Raw genomic sequence first — 25076 nt, forward strand, 5'->3', positions numbered from 1 at the left:
GTCGATAAAGGGTAGGCGACGCATCTGCTATTGCTGATGCCTATGGTATGATTATTCACTTATTTGGTTCTATACATTTACGTGGATTGTACTGTATCTTTACCTTCGTCTTTCGTTTTCATAGGTATTATATTCGTTAACAATAATATCGTATACGTGTTAGGTTGTTCAACTGTCGGCGGTGCGTTCACACCTGCAATACTGAAACAAATGGCACAGAATGCGGAAATACCGATCATATTTGCACTATCGAATCCCACCACTAGCGCGGAATGTACCGCACAACAAGCATACGACAATACGAACGTAAGTGTGAAAAAGTTTTCTTTAACATAAATGAACATTCACTTACCTATCTTGAGTTCAATATCTATAATCCTAGATACCTTTCCCTTCTCAACCCTTTCTTATATGCGAAAGGAAAAATTGGGGCTTTCTATGGGTAGCGGTCGCTTCGCGTCGCCGAGACTTCAGGTGGCCGTTCGCTTGTTGCCACCTTATACACTAAAAACATTTTAACACTCCTTCACTGAGATTTCTACGTTTCCTGTTACGGTCTTTACAAGTCTGTTTTAATACAAAAAGTAGATCGTTTAAAGATTTATCAAATCAAGGATATTTCATATGATGTTTTCATGTGCGTTTTAATATTATTAAAGTTGCTTACATTTTAAGGGTAAATGTTTGTTCGTGTCTGGATCTCCGTTCCCTCCGGTTGATTATCAAGGGAAGAAATATCACACGGGTCAAGGAAACAACGCTTATATATTTCCCGGTTTAGCTCTCGGTGTGATTGTTGTTAGAGCGTATAAAATAACTGATGAAATGTTTCTAACTGCAGCTCAGGTGGGTCAAATTGATTAAATCATTTTATACTAGCTATCGCCCGCGAATCCGTCTACCTGGAATTTAAAAGAAAGAAAGTAGCTTATGCGTTCTTCCGGATTATGCTTTACATCTGTCATCGTGATCTTAGCAGTTTAGGCTTCGAACTCTAACAAATATCCATCCAAACTTTAAGTAACTTTATGTTTAAGGTAGTAAGATTGAAGAATAATAAGTAATATAAAGTTTCCCATTAGGTCTATCGGTCAACCGATCAATCGACTCAAAGGGGATTTTATTTCCCATTGGCCCGACAATATTTTTTAATTTACATAACTTTAGAGTGTTATGTATTACAACTTCTTGTAATATCAATGTTAACCAATTTGTACTCTAATAACATGTATAGGTACCCTATACACTAAAAAGAAATCTTTTACAGACGTTAGCAAATTTTGTGACGGAAGAAGACTTGTCTGTCGGACGTCTCTATCCGCCGCTGCAACAAATACAATCTGTGTCTTTATCTATTGCTGTCGAAGTTTGTAAAATGTGTTATACAGCAAGTGCGTTTCTTTCCTTATTGTTAAAATGTTAACACTTAAGCTTGAGTACATGTAAATAGTAAAGAGATTTTTTTTTGTTATTAGAGCGCTCACCTTTGACTAAACTATCGCACAACTGTAGATTGTCGATTGTTTCATAGCCAATTCAACTGTTTAGTTGCACAACTAGAAATCGAGTAACGAACCTCCATATAAGCTCATAGGAATCAACTTGCGATTAAACAATTATTTTAACTCATAAAGTGCTTTTAAAACTTACAAATCTATATGTATACTTCCTAAAATGTCCAAAAACATATGTGTAAATTATTAGACAGTTTGTAATATTTCCAGAACTGGCATCTCTGTACCCGAGGCCGCAAGACTTGAAGTGTCACATCAAGTCGCAATTGTTCAATTTCGGCTACGAATGCAATCTGCCGATCACTTACACACATCCTCCCCTGCCGGAAATTAAAACGCGATCAATTAAAGAGGTCTATCAAACAGAGCGGTGAGTATTTTATTTTAGCTTCTGTTAACGACTTCTTCCGCATGAAATTAAAAAAAAAAACTATGTCTTGTTTTAGATTATGTTCTATCTGTGCCAAATTTAAATTCGTTAAGCCGTTTTCGAGATTTAATAACAAATATCCATTCAAACTTTTGTATTTATGTTAGTAAGAAGTAACATATTTATCTACAATAATCTTTATCTTTACTAATATTATAAAGCGGAAAGATTTGTATTTTTGTATGTATTATAAATAACTCAAAAACTGGTGATTGTAAGGTGATTTATCTGTGAGTAACAGGCTGCTTTTATTATTATTTTTTTAATGCTACGCGGGCAAAGTTGCGAGCAACAGCTAGTAAGGTTATATATTCCTACTATTAGAATGTACAGAATTTAAAAAAAGGTTTCTTATTGTTAATTTTGTGCTTGTATTATTTATTGTGAATATGTTTTGGGGTGCAATCGAATTCTTTATTATACCACTTTATTAAGTACACAATGAAATTAGTTACATATGTTGTTGCAATATGGTGAAAGTTTTTATATTTTTTTGTAACTTTCTCCTTAAAAAACAATTAGCAATGGAAATGGATTCACTAAGTCATTTTTTTATAATATAAAGTGGCAAATACAGGTCATACTGGGGACACGTATTGACCATTTGCAATATCTTTTTTTTATTTGTCCCCATTCCTACATTCTTATTGTAGTATTTTTTCAAAATAAATTTAGATAATTAATTCGTAGGTAATGACTATTTTTGTTTATTTGCAGAGTATCACATATGCCTCCACCAGAAAAATAACGTTAAGAAGCAATTCAAACTAATCGGATTTAAAGGTAATACTTATATTTTAAATATTACATTTTATTTAAGTAGCTTTTCCCCGCGACTCCGTCCGCGTAACATTAAAAACAAGCAAATATGAGTAGCCTACGTGATCTTCTAGACTATCCTCTACTTCTATATCAAATTTCATCGAGATCCTTTTAGATTATGGCTACAAACTCTAACAAATATCCATCCATCCAAATTTTCGCATTTGTAATATTAGTAAGAAGTAAGATTTAAAAAAAAACTTAGTCTGTCTTGTCTTGTCTGAAAGATTGTCCGTGATGTTACAAGAAATTCATTTTTATTTCAGAGTTACTACCCGAATGAGATATTTTCGTTTGGTGGGCTATTTTCGTTGTCTATTGACTTACGTTTAATTTTTTCCACTTTTTATTTAAAAACAATTTATATTTAGTTGTTTTAATATTATTTATTGAATAATGTTTACATGATATAGAGTTTTTTATTTTTCATTTCTATAAATTTTCTGAGAATTTGAACTAATAATAAAGATAGAATTAGCATTAACATTAAAACGCACTTAAGTCGCTAAGAACCAAAAGTTTTTTCAATGGAAGACCCCGATCCATTTATACAGATCAGTGGTCGGACCAAAGTGTCATCTATTTAATAATAATAAACATTTAATCAGCTCAAAAACACATTGAACATAATACACTTGAACATAAAATACGAACAAAAAAAAACATAAAATTTAATATTTAAAAAATATTTGACAGATATACGACTTGTATATTTAAATGTTGGTATTAAATACAATTTAGTTGCACACGTGTTAAGTAAATATTTGAAGCCGGTCAGTGGGCTCAATATCCGGCCGATAGCCGACAGATGCTCGGCTGCACTGGAACTTTGCCACACAAAATGTTATTTCACTTACAGCGCAGTTGCTACCGCGGCCATGAACTTTCAAATTAAACGAACCAGTTAATTGGAAAATTTTAATCAGGCATGATATTGAAAATATCTATTCTAGCTATCTAATTTCGTCTAGGCGGTAACGAACGATCGTCTAAAGTCTTTACTGACGTATCCATACCCTTCTAGAATCTATGGTTAATAATAAATTACTTATATTTCTTCTAATAGCTATTTCTCGCAACTTATTTCGTGGGAAATTAAAAAATAATAAAGAAAACATAGCCAATGTTACTAACAGATAAATTATCTTTCTAATAGTAAAATAAATTAAAAATACAAATTTTTCCTCATTATGATATTAGTTTAGAAAAATTAAAAATTGCATTGCATTCTTATATGAAGCAAAAAAGGGAAGGTTTATTGCGAATTTATAATCTAGTGAGGATTTCCAAACAACCATATTTTAGAGAACATAGTTATTAATACTGTATATATTACTGACTCGCACGCGACTGCGTCTACGTGGAATTTAAAATAACAGTAAGTAGCCTATGTGTTCTTTCAGACTGCTTTCCATCTTCAATTTTCTTTCAGATCCGTTTAGCAGTTTAGGCTACAATCATCCATCTATCTATATAATATTAGTAAGATTGTTTTAGAAGTTTTGTTCATTTCAAGGCGTTGTTATTAGTTGCTCATTTTTCCTTTGTGCTTGTGTACTTCCTTGAATAAACACTCCCTGAGCTATTTCAAAGCGCTTTGAAGTTTCTTATTCAAAAAACTTTAAAAGCCTCACGGCTCAGATTACCTGCGAAACGTTGAATGTTGCAGTCTTTTTTTATCTGTGCACTTTTAGGGCTTAAGACCGTTTGTCCAGAGACAATTTTAAATGTGAGAATCTCACGGATGCTCTTAAGACTATTGGATGACAATTTTCGAAATATTCTTGCTCAAACACTTGTTATTACAGTATAAAATTGCAATTATATTATTATTTAAATCACGTATTTTTTTGTAAACATGTAATAGTATAATTTACAGGTATATGAATTGTTTTTTTAAATGTTACCTATTGTTTTTACATCGGTTGCACAATGTAATATTTTCTTTTCAAAATAAATTGTGCATATCTAAACTAAAATAAAGCGCATACTTTTCATAAAATTTAAATTTTAGTTATGTCAATGAATGAAAAATCATTACTCTTTATATCGATATTATAATTCTACCAATATGTATCATCTAAATTAGATTGTAAAATTCATTCTTATTAAGTTATTTCCCTATTTTCAACGTAAATTTCCTTCTATCGAGGTATTAGCAGGTGTCCGTACTTCAAGTAAATCTTTATTATTCAGTGCGAGGTGCATGAGAATTGATGTGACAGGAGTTCCGGTATTAGACCCTGAATTACAATCTATATTGATTCTCACCCAAAGACGTCCAAACAGATTTATGTCTGCATTTGTTGAAAAGATTTATTAATTCAACTAACCTTTGCCCGCGATTCCGTCTACGTAGTATTAAAAAAAATTAAGTAAGCTATGTGTTCTACCAGACTATCCTCTACAACTACGCCAAATTTCATCGAGATCCGTTCAGCAGTTTAGGTTACATAGTCTAACAAATATCCATCCATATAACCTTTCGCATTTATATTAGTAAGAATTGAACAAAATATTAATTTACCTATGTGATATCCTAATATTTGAAATGTATAAAAGAACTTTATTAAGAATTTAATTCTTAAAACATCGCATTTTATATTTGCTTTTACTTTTATTGTTCTTGACGTAATGTTTCTCTTTGTTTCTGACAATGCTTTCTTTTGCTCTAGATTTACTATTAACTCGAACTGATTAATATGGAAATTATATAACGACAGCGTATAAAATTAGTAAAATTGAATAGTATCGTTTGAGGAAAATTTTTGTTTCATAATAGTTTTGAGAAGTGACCAGATTTAGAATTATACACCTTATGTAGCTATGTTCTTATAGGTTTTATGTTCCAAAGAATAATTGTAACACGTTCTATTAAGTATATTATAATTTGAAGTCAAATGAGCAATTAATCTATTTAGTTAATTGGGATACAATGAAATTTGCACACACTACTTTGATATTATCATAACGTATTGTTAGCTTTTTATTTTGATATATTCTTAAAAGTTATTCGATAATCAGTGTTATTTACTGTTTATCTTTATTTAAAACAATATTATTAGGAAACGAAAAGAATAGTGGGGGGTAGTTTTATAAAATACATGGCAAGGAGTGGCTCGGGCGCTCAATCGCAGTATCGGCGTTCAGTCGCCAACAAGCTTAGTGTTTTACTAGTCGTCATAACGAAACGTTGGATATATTTGTGTTGTCACATTGTTCAGTTTGTGTGTTTTAAAGTAATTTACAAGTATTGTTGGCCGTCCGTCTATATTTTACAGGGAGTTTTGTGTCGAGGCATCTAAGAATATAGTAAGTATTTGTAACCTTTGTAAATATGAATTTTATAAAACTCCATCTATTCGTGTTTTGAAATAAGACATTAGTAAACGGAACAGATACTTTGCCTAAACTGTGGTGCGATTGTCGATTGTTTCGCAGTCAATGCAACTTGTTTAGTTGCATAACAAAAAATCGAATAGTAAGTATAGTATACCTCCATATAAGCTCAGGAATCAAAGCAAGATTAAACAGTTGTGGATAGTTTAGTCAAGGTGTGGGTATTTACTGTGGCTTCAAAGTACCGGTATCGTGTACACTCGGACACAATAACCTGACCGTAAACACGTCGCCAGATGTTACGAGCCCTACAAACACTGGATCTGTGTTACATACATAGGTACAATTGTATACACAATACAATTACTACACACTGGTCGAAGAGCGAGCAAGCAAAACAGACAATATATTAAAACATTTGTAATCATGTGTGACTAATAAAAACGTTTACAGTATTTGAAACATTTTCGTTTTAAACTTACGTAGGTTTTAAATGAGTAATTAATATTAATATGAAATATCGAAGAAGACTATCCTGGCACAATGCGCCAGTGGTTCGGGAAAATACCAGTTCGGTTTTCAAAATCGCGATTCCGATAAATAACCCTAATGATCCCCGACCTTCAAAAGATGTCACATTAAGAAGGATATAGTATAATGTTACAAAAGTATTTTTAAAGAAGTATTCATTTGTTTTCTACTAAATAATTCTGTTTGGTTTACGTGATTATTATTAAACTTCAATATGTTTGAAATATATGACATAAACGGCAGTATTCTCCGGGGCAGACCTAAGCGGCTAAATATTAACCGCCGGACGCTGCGATGTTAATTCTGTATCGATATTCAATCTGCATATCGATTTCACGCCGATAAGAACACAGCGGGAACATTCGAGAACTTCGACTATCATTTAAAAAAAAGTATTAATAATATGCAATTGTTTTTTACGTAAGACACAGTTTTACATAAGACTCCCTGATAGATCCCACGTTGACATAATCTAGTGGACTTTTGAAAGATTGTCTTCTTTTGTCTACGATAGGCTTGCTGTGACTATATTAGTCCTTATCCATTTCAATCCAGATTGTATGCAGAACAATTCAGCCTTACCATTCAATTTAGATGTTGATTCCCTATATAACTTTAGCGTTATGTTTTCAATACGCAATGCTATTATGAAGTAATTATTTAAAAAAAATTGTGCTCATATTTTTAAATGTAGCGGCAGAGTTTAGTGCATTGCATCATCATAATATCATTTCATTTTATGTGTGTAAAATGTAACATAATGTGCCGACTATAAACTTAAGGCGTATGCGCGCCATTAGAAGCAACTGTAGCAAAAAACTCTTATTCTTACATACCACTATTATGTATATAAATTGTATATTTGATTCACTATTTATCAAGATAGCTGTTCCCATTCGCATGAAATTATGAAAATTGTTTTATTGATTACATTTGTCAATTTCATGACATGATAGCAATTTCGCTTCCTTGATGTTGGCAGCAACTTATGGTCTCTTTCCCACATTGGGGTTTTTATCCAAAATATTTACCCGCCTAAGTTTAATGTCGTGAAAATATATAGCCTAAAGCGTGACGTAAGTGTAGGGCTTTTTATTATAATGATAATTATTCAAAAATATGTTGTAATTGCTGACATCTTAGGCAACAAAGAAGTGTGTGTTTACGCTTTATTATAATAGTATAGATATAGATGGAGCGTGGTTTTAAAAGCGTAATTATTTAATTCTTAATTTTATTGTCTATTTTAATAGCTACTTTAATGTAAAGTCTTCGTTTTATTTATTAATTCTACTATAAATCTAAAATCTGGTAGAACTTAATCCAATTTAACGTCGGAACTTCAAGTATAAAATCGTATTTCGGGTATAATTCAAGAGAACACTAAATCTGTTTCCTTCCTTTGACAATTGTGTCGATGTATTTGCAATTCGTTAACACGACACAAAGGATTTTACTATCGCTTGTTTTGGAGAATGAAATTAGAACTATTTTCAAATTCTAAATACACAGAGCTGATGAATGGACATTTTTAATTGCTCTATTGTCGTTTATTACGATTTATTGGTGTTTCTCGTTGGAGCGATACTGATCAAGTGGCAATGGAGAAGTATCCCATTGGTACGATTGATCGGTAAACGGATATACGACTAAATCAAAAGCACCTTATTAACTATTAAATTCGAATACATCATAAGTGACTTTTTTTACTGTCATGAGGTAGTTTAAATATAGTAAAATTTAATACTTTATTGTTCATTTATTATAACACCTAGCTGTTGCTCGCGAATTCGCTCGCGTGAATTTAAAAAAAGAGTAAATGTACACCCTATATTACTCAGTGATAACATAGCTTCTTAATAGTGAGAGAGTTTTTTAATCTGTGCAGTAGTTTTGGAGTTATTTTAATAAATAAAATACAAACCTTTCTTCTTTATAATAATAGATATTTGTAATATTACTGCGTATGGAACATCAAATTACGCTATAGAAACTTCCAAGATAACGAATGAAAGGAATTCTAGTTAATAGAGAGCGACTCCAATGTGTGTGTTTGACAATGACATCGGCCGTCTTTTGTTTATATAGTTTACTCCATTGCTTTGTCTATGAAATGGAGGACTTTTTAGGATGTGTTTTTCTGAGAGAAGCTCACAAACTGATTGTAAGAGTATCTAATATATAGAGTGGATACTCATGAGGGGAATGTATTTTTTATTAGTAAAATAATCTTACTAATATTAAAAATGCGAAACTTTAGATGGATGGATGTTTGTTAGAGTTTGTAGCCTAAACTGCTAAACGGATCTCTATGAAATTTGGCATAGATATAGAGGATAGTCTGGAAGAATACATAAGCTACTTATTTTTATATTAGTACAACAATAAAAAACGACTTTAGTTTTATTACTGTTTCTACAGCATTTGAGTTTTGTATTTTCCTAATGTTAACTATATGTAACGTTATATCCAACAGTATCCTATTATAAGTTTGCACAACTAAACTAAAGTTCAAATATACAACTTAAACTGGAAAATTATGACACAGCTTTGTAGTTAGAATCTAGTCGAATACAAATCCACTTTATCGAGTGAAATATGAATAGTTGGCACTTCTGTGTTATTCTGTTGTCTACAAAACGTTTATCAATATAACGTTATAACGGATCATTTATTTAATACTTTTGTACATATAATACAAGAAAGCTTAAATTAAGTAATACTAGATTTGCGCAAGGGTGTCCTTATCGCTAAGAGCGATCTCTTCCAGGCTACCCTGTGGGACAGGAGAAGCAAGACAAACACACAAGGGTATTTAATAGATATACTCGTATAACACATCCATCATCATTCTTCTAGAGTAACTTATTTGTAAATTAAAAACCTTTAATTTTGATAAAAAAAAAACTTTAATAAAAAAACACATATATCAAAAATTACATTATAAATATAGTAGTTCATATTTAATTGTTTTCGATGTTTTAAATCTTAATTTTATGTACGTACGTATAAGAGTGTGGTATACGCGGTTATTTAATAAAAAAAGAAAAAATGTCATTTTTTGCAATTGCCTTGATCAAAAACCTGATAGTATATTTTCAGTCAAAAAATATTACAATGGAAGTTCAAAAATGAGAATGAGATTAAAAATTGTCATGTCAAATTCAAAATATCCAAACAAAGGCAAGGCAATGTGTGATAGAATGTAATTTTTGCTGGCTTCCGGTGATGTTGGTTCAAATCTAAAATTCAATTTACGCTTAGTGCTTTGTATGAATACTGAACGGGGGAAATCAAATCAAAAACCATCAATTTCAATTTAAAAACCAAATATGACAGCGCTGTCTGATGACTGTTTTGCACTAATGTGTTTATTAAAACCGTAAATAAAAATTCTAAAAAAGAGTGATTTAATATTTTACTTATAATTTGATAAAAGTGTTAACCTATAAATTTGTTAATTTTTTATTTCGATGATTTTAATTTCATTCAAAAAATAAAATTAAAACTATAATTTGAATGAACAAAGTAAACTTTTGAAGTCTAAAGACAATGAATGCTGTACAAAGTGCTTTGGCTTCTACGGTCTCGGAATTGTTTCTTTTATAGAACACATTTTGTGAAGAAAGCGCATCCCTTTGTTTCTCTTCGAAATGATAATGCGTTTCATTGTTTACTTTAACCAGAAAAGTAAAAAAAAAATCACAAAAAAACTTAGTAATTTTATCATAACATACATAGATCAAACACATCTTCAGTCCATAAAAATCTCTCGTTTACGAATGATTTTGTTATTCTTTTAGTCGTTATTTATCTGTATTAACAAATAGGAGAAATATTGCTACACCTTTGTTAGGTATTGTGATAGAATTCGTCTGTATTAAATATAACAGTTCAACGATTAAACGACGAAGACAAAGCGCGACTTCACGTCTGTAGAATTCTTCCGGGCCACTGACTATTAATTTCCTGAGGAATTCTACGAAGCATTTACTGAAGCTGTTAACTGTCTAACATTTGTAAGGTGCATTGACGTCTGGATACAAGATAGTGATGTTAAATTGTAGCAATAAACAAAAAAAATGAACACGACAATCTAATACATGAAAATTAAATCGGTGAAGTTTTTCATATAAAAAAGATAATTAAAAAGAAAATGCCAGTGAGTTGTTTGCATTCAATGTATATTTACAAAGAACATTACCACAATAAAACATTAATTTCAGTCTTTTGAGAATTCGAAAGTTTAAAAGTTATACAAGACCTTGAACCCTTCTTTAGACGTCTATTTTTTTTTACAGCATCCGGGGTGTTCCACTGAAATGTTTGGAACTATCCCAACCGCTGACTTTCGCAATCGTTCATTGCTCATGATCTTGAGAAAACTGGCAGGTGAATGAAAAAAGGCCATAACGTAGTTTCCTCTTCACGCTATAATGCTCGCATGCGAAAACCATTTTAGTAGTCGTTATACTCGTCAACTAAGTCCCCGCAAGATGGTTTACATCATTGTTAGTATACGGGGAGTCCCGAAATTCCGTATAAAGACTTTTTGGACTAATTGAACTGCGCATTTATGGCCATATAAAAACAAAATACTTAATAAAAAAAATGATGACGCAGTTGACAGTTAAACGAGATCATTTTAAACTGTACATATAACCCTAAAATTCTACTTCCGTAACATTTGTAACAAAACATGTTTCCGTTCCAAATGTGAATAATAAAGAGAAAAACATGTTTCTATACAAGCATTTCAGTAGTGGATACACAGAGTTGACAAACGATATCGTGCATGACTGTGCAATTTTAGTTTAATAACGATCTACATTCAGCGAAACCGCAACAAAAATTGCACCGAGGTTTTGAATATTGCACGCGGGATGCCGTCCTAATCTACGTGAAAGCATTGCTTCCAAATTAAAGCAGAGACAAACAATAGAATGTTACAACGGAAGCGTCAACTGCAAAAAAGGTTTTAATGGTAAACGCGAAAATGCCAATTTACGAGAATGAAGGCGGAAAACAATATAATAAAAGTTGAATGGAGTTATAAACATGAATGTCATTTATGGCGGTAAATGAGAAAATTGTATTTTTTTATTTCAAGCACAGTTATACAAAAGCTACAAATAATGAAATACTCGTGATCATCGAAGTTGGGATTAAAGATTGATTTGAGGGCAATATTAATATTAATTTGAAGTTTAGTGCTATGTTTATTGTATAACTACGAATAAACTCTAAAATTACCGGACCTATTTCGAAAAATCTTGTGATAATAGAAAGCTACATTATCACTGCACATTGTCTGGCTATATTTAGTACTAGGCGCGTTCGTCAGGAGTCAAAGCTAGTTTTAATATGATTAACAAAGTTTACAGCTCAAATCTGATTAAAAATAGGAAATATTGTTTGCAATCAATATTAATTTACAAAGATTGATTTATTTCTACTTTAGTTGATAGATTTATGAAATAATTTATTAGTGAACGTGCTATCATATCAATACGTAACGGTTTAAACTAATCCTAATAGCTTATAAGTATCTTAAAACCTCACTGCAAACATAAATAGTGTTTTGTATATTAAAGTATTTCAAGAGGAAGTTACATAAATATTAGACACGGGACTGACGCCATTCAAGTCCGATAATTCCATTTTATTAACTAGATTTCGCCCACGACTACGTCCGCGTGGAATTAACAAAAAATCAAAACTGAGTAGCCTATATGTTCTTCCAGACTATCCTCTACGTCTCTGCCAAATTTCATCGAAATCTGATCAGCCGTTGAGGCTATAAAATCTAACAAACATCCATCCATCTAAACTTTCGCATTTATAATAGAAATTTGTAATTGAATGAAGTAAACTATGCGGTGTTCGCGCAATACTCTTAACTTAACTTAACTTACTACTAAAATAGTGAAAATGTACACTTTTCGAGAACTTTAGTTATTTCGCAATTTGCAATTTATGGTCTGGACCGGAAGCCACATCGCGCATCGACTTACGAGTGAGTGACGTTGACCATAGCGATATGCATATTGAACCGAAACTGGATTACACTTCGTAAAATGTTTCATCGCTTGATTTCATTTCCCTCAATATATTAACAATAATCCGTCCTGAGCCTGCGTAGTTGACTATGGTCTAGTCACCTCAAACTTAGAATAGTCTCAGAGATCCCCTCAGTGGGGACGTATAGTGCTGGTGATGATGATGATAATGAATATATCAATAATTATTTGTATATCACACAAGTACATTTCTGCTCAGTTTAAAATACTTTTTTATATTAAATGTATGAATTTCATAATGTAGTTTTTTTACATTTATCAATTTAAATCCATTTTAGTAGTATGATTATGCAACTTTGTGACTCTATAAAAATATTTGCATTTGCTAAAAGTTAAAAGATGAAACTGAGTTTAGTTAAACTTTTACGTACGAATTTTGCGTTAGGATTTTAACAGACTCCGCATTTATTTAGATATAAAATATTTCACCAAAACCTACCTACTGTTTGAAATTAAACCCGTTTGGTTAATGTTTACTTAAGTAAAACATATTTTTTAGTTAATTTATCTTTTCGTTTTTGCTTAGTAAATATATGTATTTAGTTTGCTCGTACTAAAAGTGTGTACGCGTTTTGGTTTCCTAGTTACATTTTTAAATGCGCCTTTAAGGTTTTATCTGACAATATAACAAAGTACCATTTGAGATAAGCACGATTAACAGGTCGTCATTAAGTCGGGCTGACGCGGTAAATGTTTACATTGCTAAACACACACGGCACAAGCGAGCACAGATTTACACAGACTCCGAACCAAAACATGACACTCTCGCCGAATATACGATCGATGTACAATGTGCGCTGGACTATTCCTGATTTTACTGTGTTACTAAATGTTAATTAAGAATTGACAATAACATTGGTAGAGCCCGCTTTAATATCTTCGCACGAATGGATCGGCTCGCCTGGTGAAATACCACGTTTTGTCTGAAAAGTGTGGTGCCGGAAGTCCCTTTTCCTTCCCACCCTTTTTTGTAAAAGGATGGGAAGGGAACTTGGATATGATGGTGCGGGAGACGCATAGGAAGTCGAAATATCCTCTTTATAGGCATCTCCTCCTACGTCGATTAAGGGTCGGCAACGCATCCGCTATTTCAAATGTCTATGGGCAGCGGTTGCTCCGCTAGTTTTGCGAATTTTGGTGGCTTCTTGCTCGTTTGCCACCTTATGTTATAAAAAAATATATACAATAAAAACAGATCTTCGGATGTTTGAGGATACATTCTTTTGTACTTATTGAAGCCTCAACATCTGAAAATTATTAACGAAAAAAAAATATTTTAGACCATCTTATGTTTCGTACATATGAAAATGTACAAAAATACCCGTCCAAAAATAGAAAGTATTAAACAAGCGAACGGGAGTTAGGTTTTACACAACTTCGACACGCTTTTGCACTTTAAAGTCTTTGATCTCGCAAAGGTAACGAAAATGCTCATACAATGTTTTGAATTGTTCGATCTATTTTAAAATACATTTTATTTACTCAAGGATTCCCCAGATTTAGCGTTTTTTATTTTTATTTCAATATCGACGTTCGGCCTACATTTTAAAAGAGAAACACTCCTATGAAGGAGTTTGCAGTTTTACTCTCGAATTGAAAGTCTTAAGTATAAATATCTTGTACTTAATCTAAACAAAGATGTTTCCTTAGTGACTACTTAACAACTCCGAGTGCGGAACTATAATACTAAAAAATCCCTCAGAGTAATCAAAGTATGAAACATTTCGGAGTTAAATTCTAGAAATGTGAAAATTGAAAGCATTATCTCAATATGTACTCGTAATTATATTTCAACATAGTATGTTTACTAAATGTAGTTAACTATTATTAAATTTCAAGAGAGCTCGGTTTAGCGTTTATAATCTACGCTATAATACTATGATAATGGTTACTATCGGTAACCTAATTTGTAGTGTTTACTACGGTTAAGTTGCTCAGAGGCCAATTAGTTAAGCATACACTTGCGGTAACTGGCAATAATCTCTGTTCGCTGATTGAATCTTCGAGTGCATTAGAGCTCGTGTTTAAAGTGACTTTTAAATTAGCTACTGCAAATGTAATAGAATAAGAAACGAAATTAAAATTGACACGGTAATAAAATTACTGGAACATGTAGCTTTGGTAATTTCATTACCGGGTAATTCGGCAAGATATTTTGTTCCTAACTAAGTAGCTTATACTTAAGATATTGGTATATATCAAAGAAAGTTAACCTTCAATAAGAATATAAAAGTATATAAACCTTCTAAAAGAAGGTTACTTGATGCTCATTTTTTCTATCTTTAGTGAACACTTTATATTAAGAAATAGAGAATTCTGTAGAGATAAATGTTCAAGACAATAAGCACTCACATCATTCTCAACAAATAATCTCTTTTGATGAAAAATCAATTGGATTACAAATGTATTTTCAAATTGATAATCAAATTTAAATCACGTACAAACTAATTGACTTTAATGCAGGCTTTATTAAGTTGTAATTACTACAACCACAATATGATTTATTAATTTTAAGTGTAAAATTGTTTAGCTTCGATAAACCATAAATTTTGATTATTTATTCTAATAAAATTTAAATGTTTAACCTATAAGCTATCAAATAAATTTCAAAATAATTAAAACATTTTGTTCACAATGATTCTACGCTACCTTGATAAGTACCGTTTGACTCTTGATTTGAACGCCTCCACGACATATTTGGAAGTGAATTCTTTTAATTTCGTTATCAACTTTCATAACGTACAGTAATCATCTGCAGGATTCAATCTGTGATCGTAGATTATAGCTGATTAATGCGATTGTATTTACAGCTAATTGCGCTCAACTAAGCAATTCCACTAACGCAAACATTGCATTACATGAAGCACGTAAACAGATGCTATACAAGCGATAAACATATAATTTCAAATGTACTCTACATAAAACTATTGCAACAAAACTGAAATTTAAACTTCTTTGATTAAAAGTAAAAGTTTATACATGCTAGTGATTACTACAAATTTGGTAGGACTTTTCTTTTCATTTTCATCTAACTTATATATTTAAATGCTTTGATTGTACATATCATAGTTAAATAGCATTTAAGTACTTACAATATAAATTTACTGACATTATGTATCTATTCGGATTGAAAAGTGATAGTCGACTATCGGTAAAAAATTTTAAACATGTTCTAATGCTTATTTGCACATAACTAATTCCCTAAAGCAGATGCCGCGGGTGACGTAAGCACTTAACAGTCTAATCCGGCCGCAGCCATTTGGCTAATTTGATTTTGCACTCGACTTTAATGAAGCAACCGATGCACTTCTCCAACTAGAGACAGATACAATTTACGCCAGCAACATATCAGAAACCTGTTACCTGTTTACTGAAAATTAATTATGCTGGTAGTGAAGACGAACAGGCCTAGCGCAACGTCTTCTATTTAAAAAGCAAAAGACAATCGAGTCGACAAACTTTCTCTTGTTAAACTAAAGCTAAACCCATGTATGATCGTATAATTAATTAGGGATGTTTACGATTCGGTTTAAGGATGTCACTTAGCTTATTTTTTAAACGAATTAGGATCTTTTTGTTAGCGAATGTTGGTCTTTTCGCATACCAAATGTAAGGAACTCTTTAATATTCAAGAGGAGTTGCAGCGAGAATTGATGTCTTAGGAATTTCCACTTTTAACCGTCAGCGGGAATCTATATTGATTCCCGACGTAAAACGTGAGGAGATGTTTGACTCGTTTTTTGTTATCAAGATATCTTTGCGTTCGGGATATTTTAATTATGAACAGGACGAAATTGAACTGATCTACTTATTTTCTTATAAGTAACTAATCTATAAAAATATCTACACCAAGAACACACTTTTGTAAAAAACCATAGTTCTATAAGTTGTGATATTTTTGTATTTGATGTGGAAATAAAAGAATTTATGAATTACCATAAAACCAATGTTTAAATCAATCGTTCAATTATACAATTCACTTTCCATGAATTCATTTTTGCATAATTTATAGGTATTGCATTGCAAATATATTTATGCGTGCATTAGATGCGTCATACGGAACACCAGTTCACATATATCATGGATATTAACATATCTATTTCTATGATAATTTTGTGTCTACAACAATGGAGTTAGATTGAGTTTATTCGATTGGAAATTCGAAATTCTAATTTATATAACTAGTGTTTTGTCTATTGAAAAATACGACCATTATGCTTATACTAGCTGTTCCCTGCGGCTTCACCCGCATGAAATTATGTAAATGTAATTTTATTTTTTACATTTGTCAAATGATCAATAACAAATGTCAAAATGACATGACATGGCAAAGCTTGGCAATCTTGCTTCCTTGATGTTGGCAGCAACTTATGGTCTCTTTCCCACATTAGGGCTTATATCCAAATTATTTACCCCCTAAGTTTAATAGCGTGAAAATATATAGCCTAAAGCGTGACGTAAGTGTAGGGCTTTATACTAAAAAAAAATATTTAAAAATATGCCGTAATTGCTGACATATTAGGTAACAAAGAAGTGTGTGTTTACGCTTTATTATAATAGTATAGAAATAATCTATTTTCAAGACTTTACCATATCGAAAGATGAGAGCGTTCATTTTGTTTAATTATACAGGACATCATCATCACCAGCTCACTATACGTCCCCACCAAGGGGCTCGGAGCCTACCCTATTAAGGGGTGACTAGGCCATAGTCAATCATGCTGGCCACCTGCGGGTTGGTTGACTTCACACATATCTTTGAATTTCTTCGCCGATATATGCAGGTTGCATCACGATGTTTTCCTTCACCGTAAGAACGTCGTGTAAATTATGTACATATGAATTCGAAAAATTGAAAATCACATTGGTACAGCGGGATTCGAACCCAAGACCTGTAGATTGCAAGTCAAGTGTTTAAACCACTGAGCTACCGACGCTCTCTGTACAGCACATGAATTTGCTTTTTTTTTAATTTCACTTAAAGACATCGAAGGGTATGTTTTTTTTTCGATTTTGAACAGTATGTAAAATACTCGCAGTTTAATTTGAAAACAAAGATTATGTCTGCATAAAGTTGTTCATTTTTATACTATCAAAGTGCAAAACATTAATTGCATGTTTATACTTTTAGTATGCTGTTCTTTAGCGTGTAATTTGTGTTTATGTATGTACACAAGCACAAATTACACGCCAAAAGCTCGCCAAGGGAGCTTTCAACATAAAACTTATTTTCGTTGTTGTTATTTTATGCAAATAAGTTTTAGATTTTTAGATAGTTGGATTTTGTAGCCTTGATGATATTGAATAAAAAATATATGTTAAACATATGAGTATATGAGTAATAACTATTCGTAATAAAATATTAAGATTCAAGCAAATAAACTGCGCTCTCACATACTAAGTTTTCTTCTGCATTCATTGTTCAACTCCCAAAATAAAGCTACATTATTTTCTTTTTTACTATTTTTATACTTTAAAAGTAGTCTTATTTGCATTTCGTTAACAGACAACAAAGGATTTGTTTCCCTTAGTGTTTACAATGTAGTTGAATTTTGTGTAATTTCGAATTATCACGCTCACTGAATGTTGACTTATTTAGCTACATCTTTGTTAAAGAAAAGTTTGGCTTGGAATTGGGGATTAAAAAAACTCTATTAATCCATAAGAAACATATACTTTATGACATGCTTTTTTATGTAAATATTATTATGTATGGAAGCGAGATTGAGTTTTTAAACCATTGCCACCGCTTCTTGAGCTGGATTGCATATGTTGGGACAATTTAATATATTTTAACAGTGCAATTTCTAATAGAGAAGCAATATGACCAACTCTATATTGTTTTTCAATCTCCAGTCTATGTATTTACCGTCTTTACATTACAGCTAGACACATACACAGTGGATGCATGTTTGAAGCGGGTCAGTAGTTGTCACGGCCTGTCGTCACCGGACAAACAACACGCCCTCGCAAATCTGGCTTACATCTGCCTTGATTGATCTCTACAACCGATTACAATGATGCCTTCGCTAACAAGCCGCGTGTTGCATATAGCTTTTTTGAACCAAACTATAGTGCTAATACATTTTTTGTTTATTCAATGTTACCTATACAAAAAATAACCATGTTGCCTTTGCTTTTGAGAGAGATGGGAATGATATTGTGTTTCGATTTCGACTGCAGATATTCACGGTTAAAAAGCATTTAAACAGTGTTATTCTGTAATACAGTGATGTTAAGATCGACGCATTTGACTTAATCTTAAACATTTCGGGAGATTTAAGTTGCCGTTGTTAATCATAAGGACAATATATTTAAAAAGAAAACTATTTTACAACTCATGGTTAATTTAAATAGGTATTAGGTAAACTTTTTAATCGTTAAGTTTGAAATAAAACACTAAGCTGGTATCACTAGGATTCTCGACAAACACTAGCTAAAAACATTTGCATCGATATTCTACGAAGTTTTTTCGTATAACAAGCCCGAGCTTAAAGTTCTCATGAAACTGAAACTTTGAAGCGCTTTAAAATAGCTCAGGGAATGTTTATTCAGCGTTGTACAGCGCTGCAAACAAAAAGAGCAAACTTATAACTGTCGCGAAGCTCCCGTGAAACGAACACGACGAAAAAAGATACTTTTTGTAGGGCCATGTCAACGGTACCTTTAAAACTATTTATTAAAAAAGAAAATGTCACGTTTAATTACATGATTGAGTTCATCTAGATAACTTTTTTAAACATAATTGGATGACTGTCATAATATAAATAGAAGTCTATTACAGTCTCTTTTCCTTTCTACCCTTTTCTTAAGAGGAAAGGATGGGAAGGAAAAGTAGATTTAACGGCGGAAGAGACTCATAGGACAGGGAAACATCCTGTTTATGTGCGTCTCTTTATCGTCGATTAAGGGTAGGCAACGCATCTGCAACTGTGGATGTCTATGGGCAACGATCGCTTTGCCATTGGGCCGGATGCAGTTGGCCGCTCGTTGACTCCTTATATCCTAAAAAAAGCTTTCGATATTGTTACTAACTTTATTATTGAAAGGAAACATATAAAATACATTGAAAATCAGCTGTGGCAATAAAAAAGTATTATTTTTCAAAGGTTAAACATATTGGAATAGCAAAGTCATTCGATTCCCATTTCTTAAATCTTTATTCGGAATCTTTTACATTTAGATCTAGCGGCGGCAGACATTGAGGTGATATGTGATTTACCGCGCTGCCGCACGTCGGGTGAAATTTAAACTACAATTTGTGTTCAGTACATGTTACATACTCGTACTGTGCACAACATGGAAATTACTACACATTTTTATTTCATTCAAATTCAATTTGCAGTTCCTTTAAGAACGAATTTCAGTATTCTGCAGCAATTTATTGCTTCCAATTTTAACGAAAACTGTTTTTTCCTATGGCAAAAGATTTCCACGTAACTGGACGGCTGCGTCAATCTGCATGAAAGTCTGGGAGTAGAACGTGTTCTAAAAGTATACATAGGCTACTAAATAAGATTTTTAGGCAGAGTTGTGGATAACAGAAATTTGTTATATTTGAACTGTATTTCGCCCGCGACTCCAAGTGGTATTAAAAAAACAAAAGTGAGTAGTCTATGTGTTCTTGTAGACCATCATCTATATCTATACCAAATTTCATTGAAATCCGTTTAACAGTTTAGACTACAAACTCTAAAACATCCATCCATCTAAACTTTCGCATTTATAATATTAGTATGAAGTATGATTATATGATTACATCATGATCACTTGATTTTATGTAATAAAATTTCCTAGTTCAATTAAAAAATAATTTACGTGTGTAATAAAATAAAAAAGTGTGGTTTTGATTTCATATGAATGTGAACAAGCGTATTTTGTAACTTACATTAGTCTGTATTCGCTAAGCACTCTCATGTTTCTATTCACTAGTCCGTAATGAAATGTGAAGCAGAATGTTTTGTTACTGCAATGTATTCAGTGCGGGGATATTTTATTAAATTATATAACCAAGTATGAATATTTCTTTCAATTTCTTGCTCGCTTACCAACCAATGGACTAAAGTGTTAATAAAACCGTAGAACTGCCGTGATAGTGTTATCAGTTTCGTTCTCTTTGATCAGGGACAGTAACATAAGTACATAGTATTGTATACAAGTGTCAGCCGAAACTGTACTTGTATAGTATAGTACTGCTAGACTCCGGCTTATGTAGTAAAATTTAAAGGTCTGTAGATATTTCCATTTTTCGATTATATTTTTTTGAATTCCTTTATACCTCTCCGATTAACGGAGACCGGAAATTCTCAGAGTTACGAAATACTTGTTGCTAAATTTAAAAAAGGTTATTTATATTTAAAAGTCACTCTTGTTTTCTTTACATTCTATGTCCTTTTTAGAAATCATCCGAGTTTTATTTATAGTTAAAAAAGAAAATTGTTGACGGACTTTGATTTCTATAGATCTATATGCCATAAAATTTATAAAATATATTGCTTTTTTCTTAAAGTAGCTAATTTTAAAAATAGTATAACTGACACAAAAAATCATTTAAATTTGTACTATAATCTCTTGTTCTACGATGTTCATACCTGTGACAGCTCGGTCAGCCTGAAAATGCACTGTCGCTGGACATTTTAAATGTTAAACGGTTCATTAAAACTAAAACCGCGGATTGGAAACCAATGGATTGTAACGGGACGGATATTAACTTGTAATTAGGGAATGACCACAATTGAATTTATTACTGCAAATATTAAATTGTTTCATTCGATTTAACATACATTTTTGCAAGTTTATTTATTTGTGTGTTCACATTTAATTTACTGTTTACATACATTAACATACAACAATACTAATCTATATTGATATTATAAAGAGGAAATATTTGTATTATTGTGTGTATTGAAATAATTTAAAAATAACTAGTCCGATTTCAAAAATTCTTTTACCGTTAATAAGCTATATTACCAGTGAGTAACGTAGGGTAGATTTTTAATTATTTTTAATTTCAAGCGAACGAAGTCGCTAGCAACAGCTAGTTTGTTTAAATAAGATTTATAAAATGAGATTTTAAATGTACAATATTAAAAGAGAATTTACGAGACATGTATATGCTGTAAGTTTGAAGTTTAAGATCTGTTAGATCCGTGCTGCGGTTTGGCGTACCGGTTATCGGTTACCGGGTATCGGTTATCAGCTCGATATCCAACTGAGAATGTTTGGCGCCGCGCGGCTTACCAGATGTTCCTCCTTACACTGGACCGCTGCCATCGATGTTATACATTGCAATCACTTTTATGAACACCTTTTATTTTTTTATGATTAGTAATCTGTATAAACTAAATCTATTCTACAAGTAATATTAAAAATGAGATTTGTATTTTTGTTTGTATTAAAATGACTCAAAAACTACCTGACCGATTTCAAACATTCTTTCACCAATAGCTACGGCATCACTGAGTAACATAGGTTTTATTTTAAATAATATATTTCGGCTCGAACGAAGACGAGAGCAAACGCTAGGTATTTTTACAGCTTTTTACCATCCTGTCGTTCTCCTGACACATTTTTTATTTCATATTTTTACAATGTTTAGACCGAAATTTACACCTGAATTACAGAAATATCACAAGTTTCTAAACCTACTTTTAAACGCGAATACTTAGATCAATAAACCATGTTTGTTAGCAGGTAATTTTTATAGAATAGTACTAGCGCATAAGCTGCTTTATATGATTTTTTTTTAATTCCGCGGACGAAGTTGCGGTAAACAGTTAAACTATAAACACTATATAGAATCTTAACTTCAGAAAAAAAAGAAATGAAAATAGAATGTTTCGCTAACAGCTGCCGGCATCCTAAAAGCTATTAGGTTTACGGTAGCTTATCCTCATGTCACATGTGAAGATTAGTTGAAATAATTTAAAATTCGGAAGACATTGGTCAACTGATCGATACTATGGAATATATTAATTTTATCTTTTTATCCTTTAGTTAACACCAAAATTTGCGAACAGGAAAAGCTAATTATTTTGGATAAAAATTATAATAAATATAATTTGTAATGACCATAAAATAGCAGGAAGGCTTGAACATATAAAAAATGACATGAATATTTTTTACCTGAATTAAAGAAATACTCTCGTAAAGTATCACTTTAATATAATATATCGATATTAATTTAAAGGTATATTATTTTACTTTTTAGAAATAATAAAATTTCGTTTCAACTCATTGAAGCGAAGGATCGAACTTTTTAACAAAGGTCAACAACTAATTTCATTAGCATTAAACGAGTGAGCAAAGAATAATAATTTTACGAACCCTTAGTTTTTCTGTGGCAATTACAAAAATGATTGAGACTGTCGTGAGAAAGCCTCGTAATAAGAATTGTAATTACAACTTTTTGGTTAATAACTATAAAATTTTTAAAACATTTATATGACTAGTAAAATATTTATTTTTTTAAAACAGGTAAGTTTTAATTTCTTCCTTTTCTCATTAAATAGCTACAAATCTTCAGTTATTTACGAAGTAATGGAAACTAAACATTTTAAAACATGTACTTACATAACTACTTTTTACATTGTACTAGCAACCCGCCCCGGCTTCGCACGGGTCCAATGTTTATACGAAAGTAGGTTTATTTACATCACATTAGAAATCTCTTGGATGACGAGAATTTTTTAACTATATTTTACAAGTATTATTTATATAAACCTCCTCTTGAATCGTTGTCTATTTGAAAATAACGAATAAAGTACGTTACGTAGTTTAAAAGCATACAGACAGAAAGCGGGAAGGGACATTTTATTGCTATATAGCGAAATCACTTGACGAGGACATAATTTTAATCAATAAGTAATGACGTTTGAAACAAAAGATTTACCGGAATCGTTTAGGAAATACAAAACATAAAATAGAATTGTATTGTTTTGTCGTCTTAATAATAAGAGCAATTAGGCAAAGACAAAAGCTCCCGAGGGAGATATTGAATGGAACAGTTGCAAGTGAACAGGAGTTCGCAAACAAACGGAACGAATAATGTTAAAATTTAATGAATTGTCAAATTTAACTATCCTAATGGTTAGTGTGGAATAAAATGTTACGACAGTTTTTTGTTTTCTTAGAAATCGCTATTTTATTTAGATAGCACTAAATAAAATAGCGATTTCTAACTAAAAATTATACAGACCTAGATTAAAGTGTTGTAACAATTTAGTTAGAGATTTTAACATACCAAGATAATAATAAATTCCATTATTACATATTGCTGTAGCTAGGTTCTCAGTATTATAACAACACAAGCTTCATAATTTCTACGTGGCATGTCACCTTTATAATAATTAAGCTTGTATTAAATTAATTAGAAGGTTTGTTGTGTGCGTGACGGGGCAGTAGCGGGCAACATGCTAGTTTCACACGACGACAGAACAGTTCAAACACTGTCCTGTCTTAGGACAGCGTGAACTTGTAACTACCTGCAAACTATGTTCTGTCAGCAACAGCAGCAGTATGGCCGTCGTGGTCATGCTCTGCTTTACAATTGTCGCCGTCGTGTGAATGTTTGAATATGTAACCATTGCAAACTATGTTCTATCAGTAACTACAGCAGTATGGCCGTCATTGTATTGCTCTGCTTTACAATTGTCGCCCTCGTGTGAAATACATGAAAGCACATAACTAGGTTAGTGTTGTACTATTAAATAGAAAATGTTTTGATTAGATATAAAATTGTTGAGTTTTGGTGATATGCGATGTCATTTTTACATAATAAAGTTTGCATTAGTCTCTATTGTTATGTTTTAACTAACTTCATCAACTAGGAAGACTCATGTATAATGAAAAATTGTAAAAACCTATTTGGCTATTTTGGATTTATTTTTGTTAGTGATTTAATGTGCAGGAAATATTACGAGTTAATGTAACATTCTGATGTGGAAAGAACACTCGATGTATTGATTTAGGCGGGAACACAAACTACTTTTGTATTTGATATGTTTACACGGCCTTCGTAGACGTTCGATAGTTGTAAAATATGTATGAACTAGTGCTACATATTTATTTCTACGTATCATATCTGATGTACTTTTGTATTTGTATGTTAGAGACAATAAATAGCTTTTTTTCAATTTAAAATGTAACCCCAATATTTAAAACTCTAATGAGAATGTTTTCTAGCAATAGTATATCTATAGCGATAATTACAGCTTAATTTTACTAAATTGTTTACACATAAAACATTTATTTGTCTTATTAAAAATTAAAGGGTTCGAAATAATGTCACTTTTCAAAATCATGCATATTTATTTTTATATTTCAACGATGATAAGTGTTAACGCTTAATAGCCCCCAAGT

At 31.8% G+C, this 25076-nt stretch overlaps 2 protein-coding genes across 2 annotated transcripts in view; both read left to right on the forward strand.

Annotated features, from left to right (window-relative positions):
* LOC106106174 (NADP-dependent malic enzyme-like) overlaps positions 1-3140 on the forward strand; it is a 7306-nt gene extending 4166 nt beyond the window's left edge. Inside the window, exons 9-14 of the mRNA XM_013286720.1 lie at positions 164-306; positions 676-846; positions 1268-1391; positions 1725-1884; positions 2662-2727; positions 3033-3140. Of these exons, the coding sequence (XP_013142174.1) occupies positions 164-306; positions 676-846; positions 1268-1391; positions 1725-1884; positions 2662-2692 (629 nt within the window). The 3' untranslated portion in view covers positions 2693-2727; positions 3033-3140. The remainder of the gene's footprint in view (positions 1-163; positions 307-675; positions 847-1267; positions 1392-1724; positions 1885-2661; positions 2728-3032) is intronic.
* A 2894-nt stretch (positions 3141-6034) lies between these two features.
* Positions 6035-25076, forward strand: part of LOC106106175 (deleted in malignant brain tumors 1 protein-like) — a 169750-nt gene continuing 150708 nt past the window's right edge. Inside the window, exon 1 of the mRNA XM_013286721.1 lies at positions 6035-6078. The gene's annotated coding sequence lies outside the window, so the exon portion shown is untranslated. The remainder of the gene's footprint in view (positions 6079-25076) is intronic.

This window comes from Papilio polytes, unplaced genomic scaffold (assembly GCF_000836215.1).
Source record: "Papilio polytes unplaced genomic scaffold, Ppol_1.0 DF822289.1, whole genome shotgun sequence".
In the NCBI taxonomy this organism is placed as follows: Eukaryota; Metazoa; Arthropoda; class Insecta; order Lepidoptera; family Papilionidae; genus Papilio; species Papilio polytes.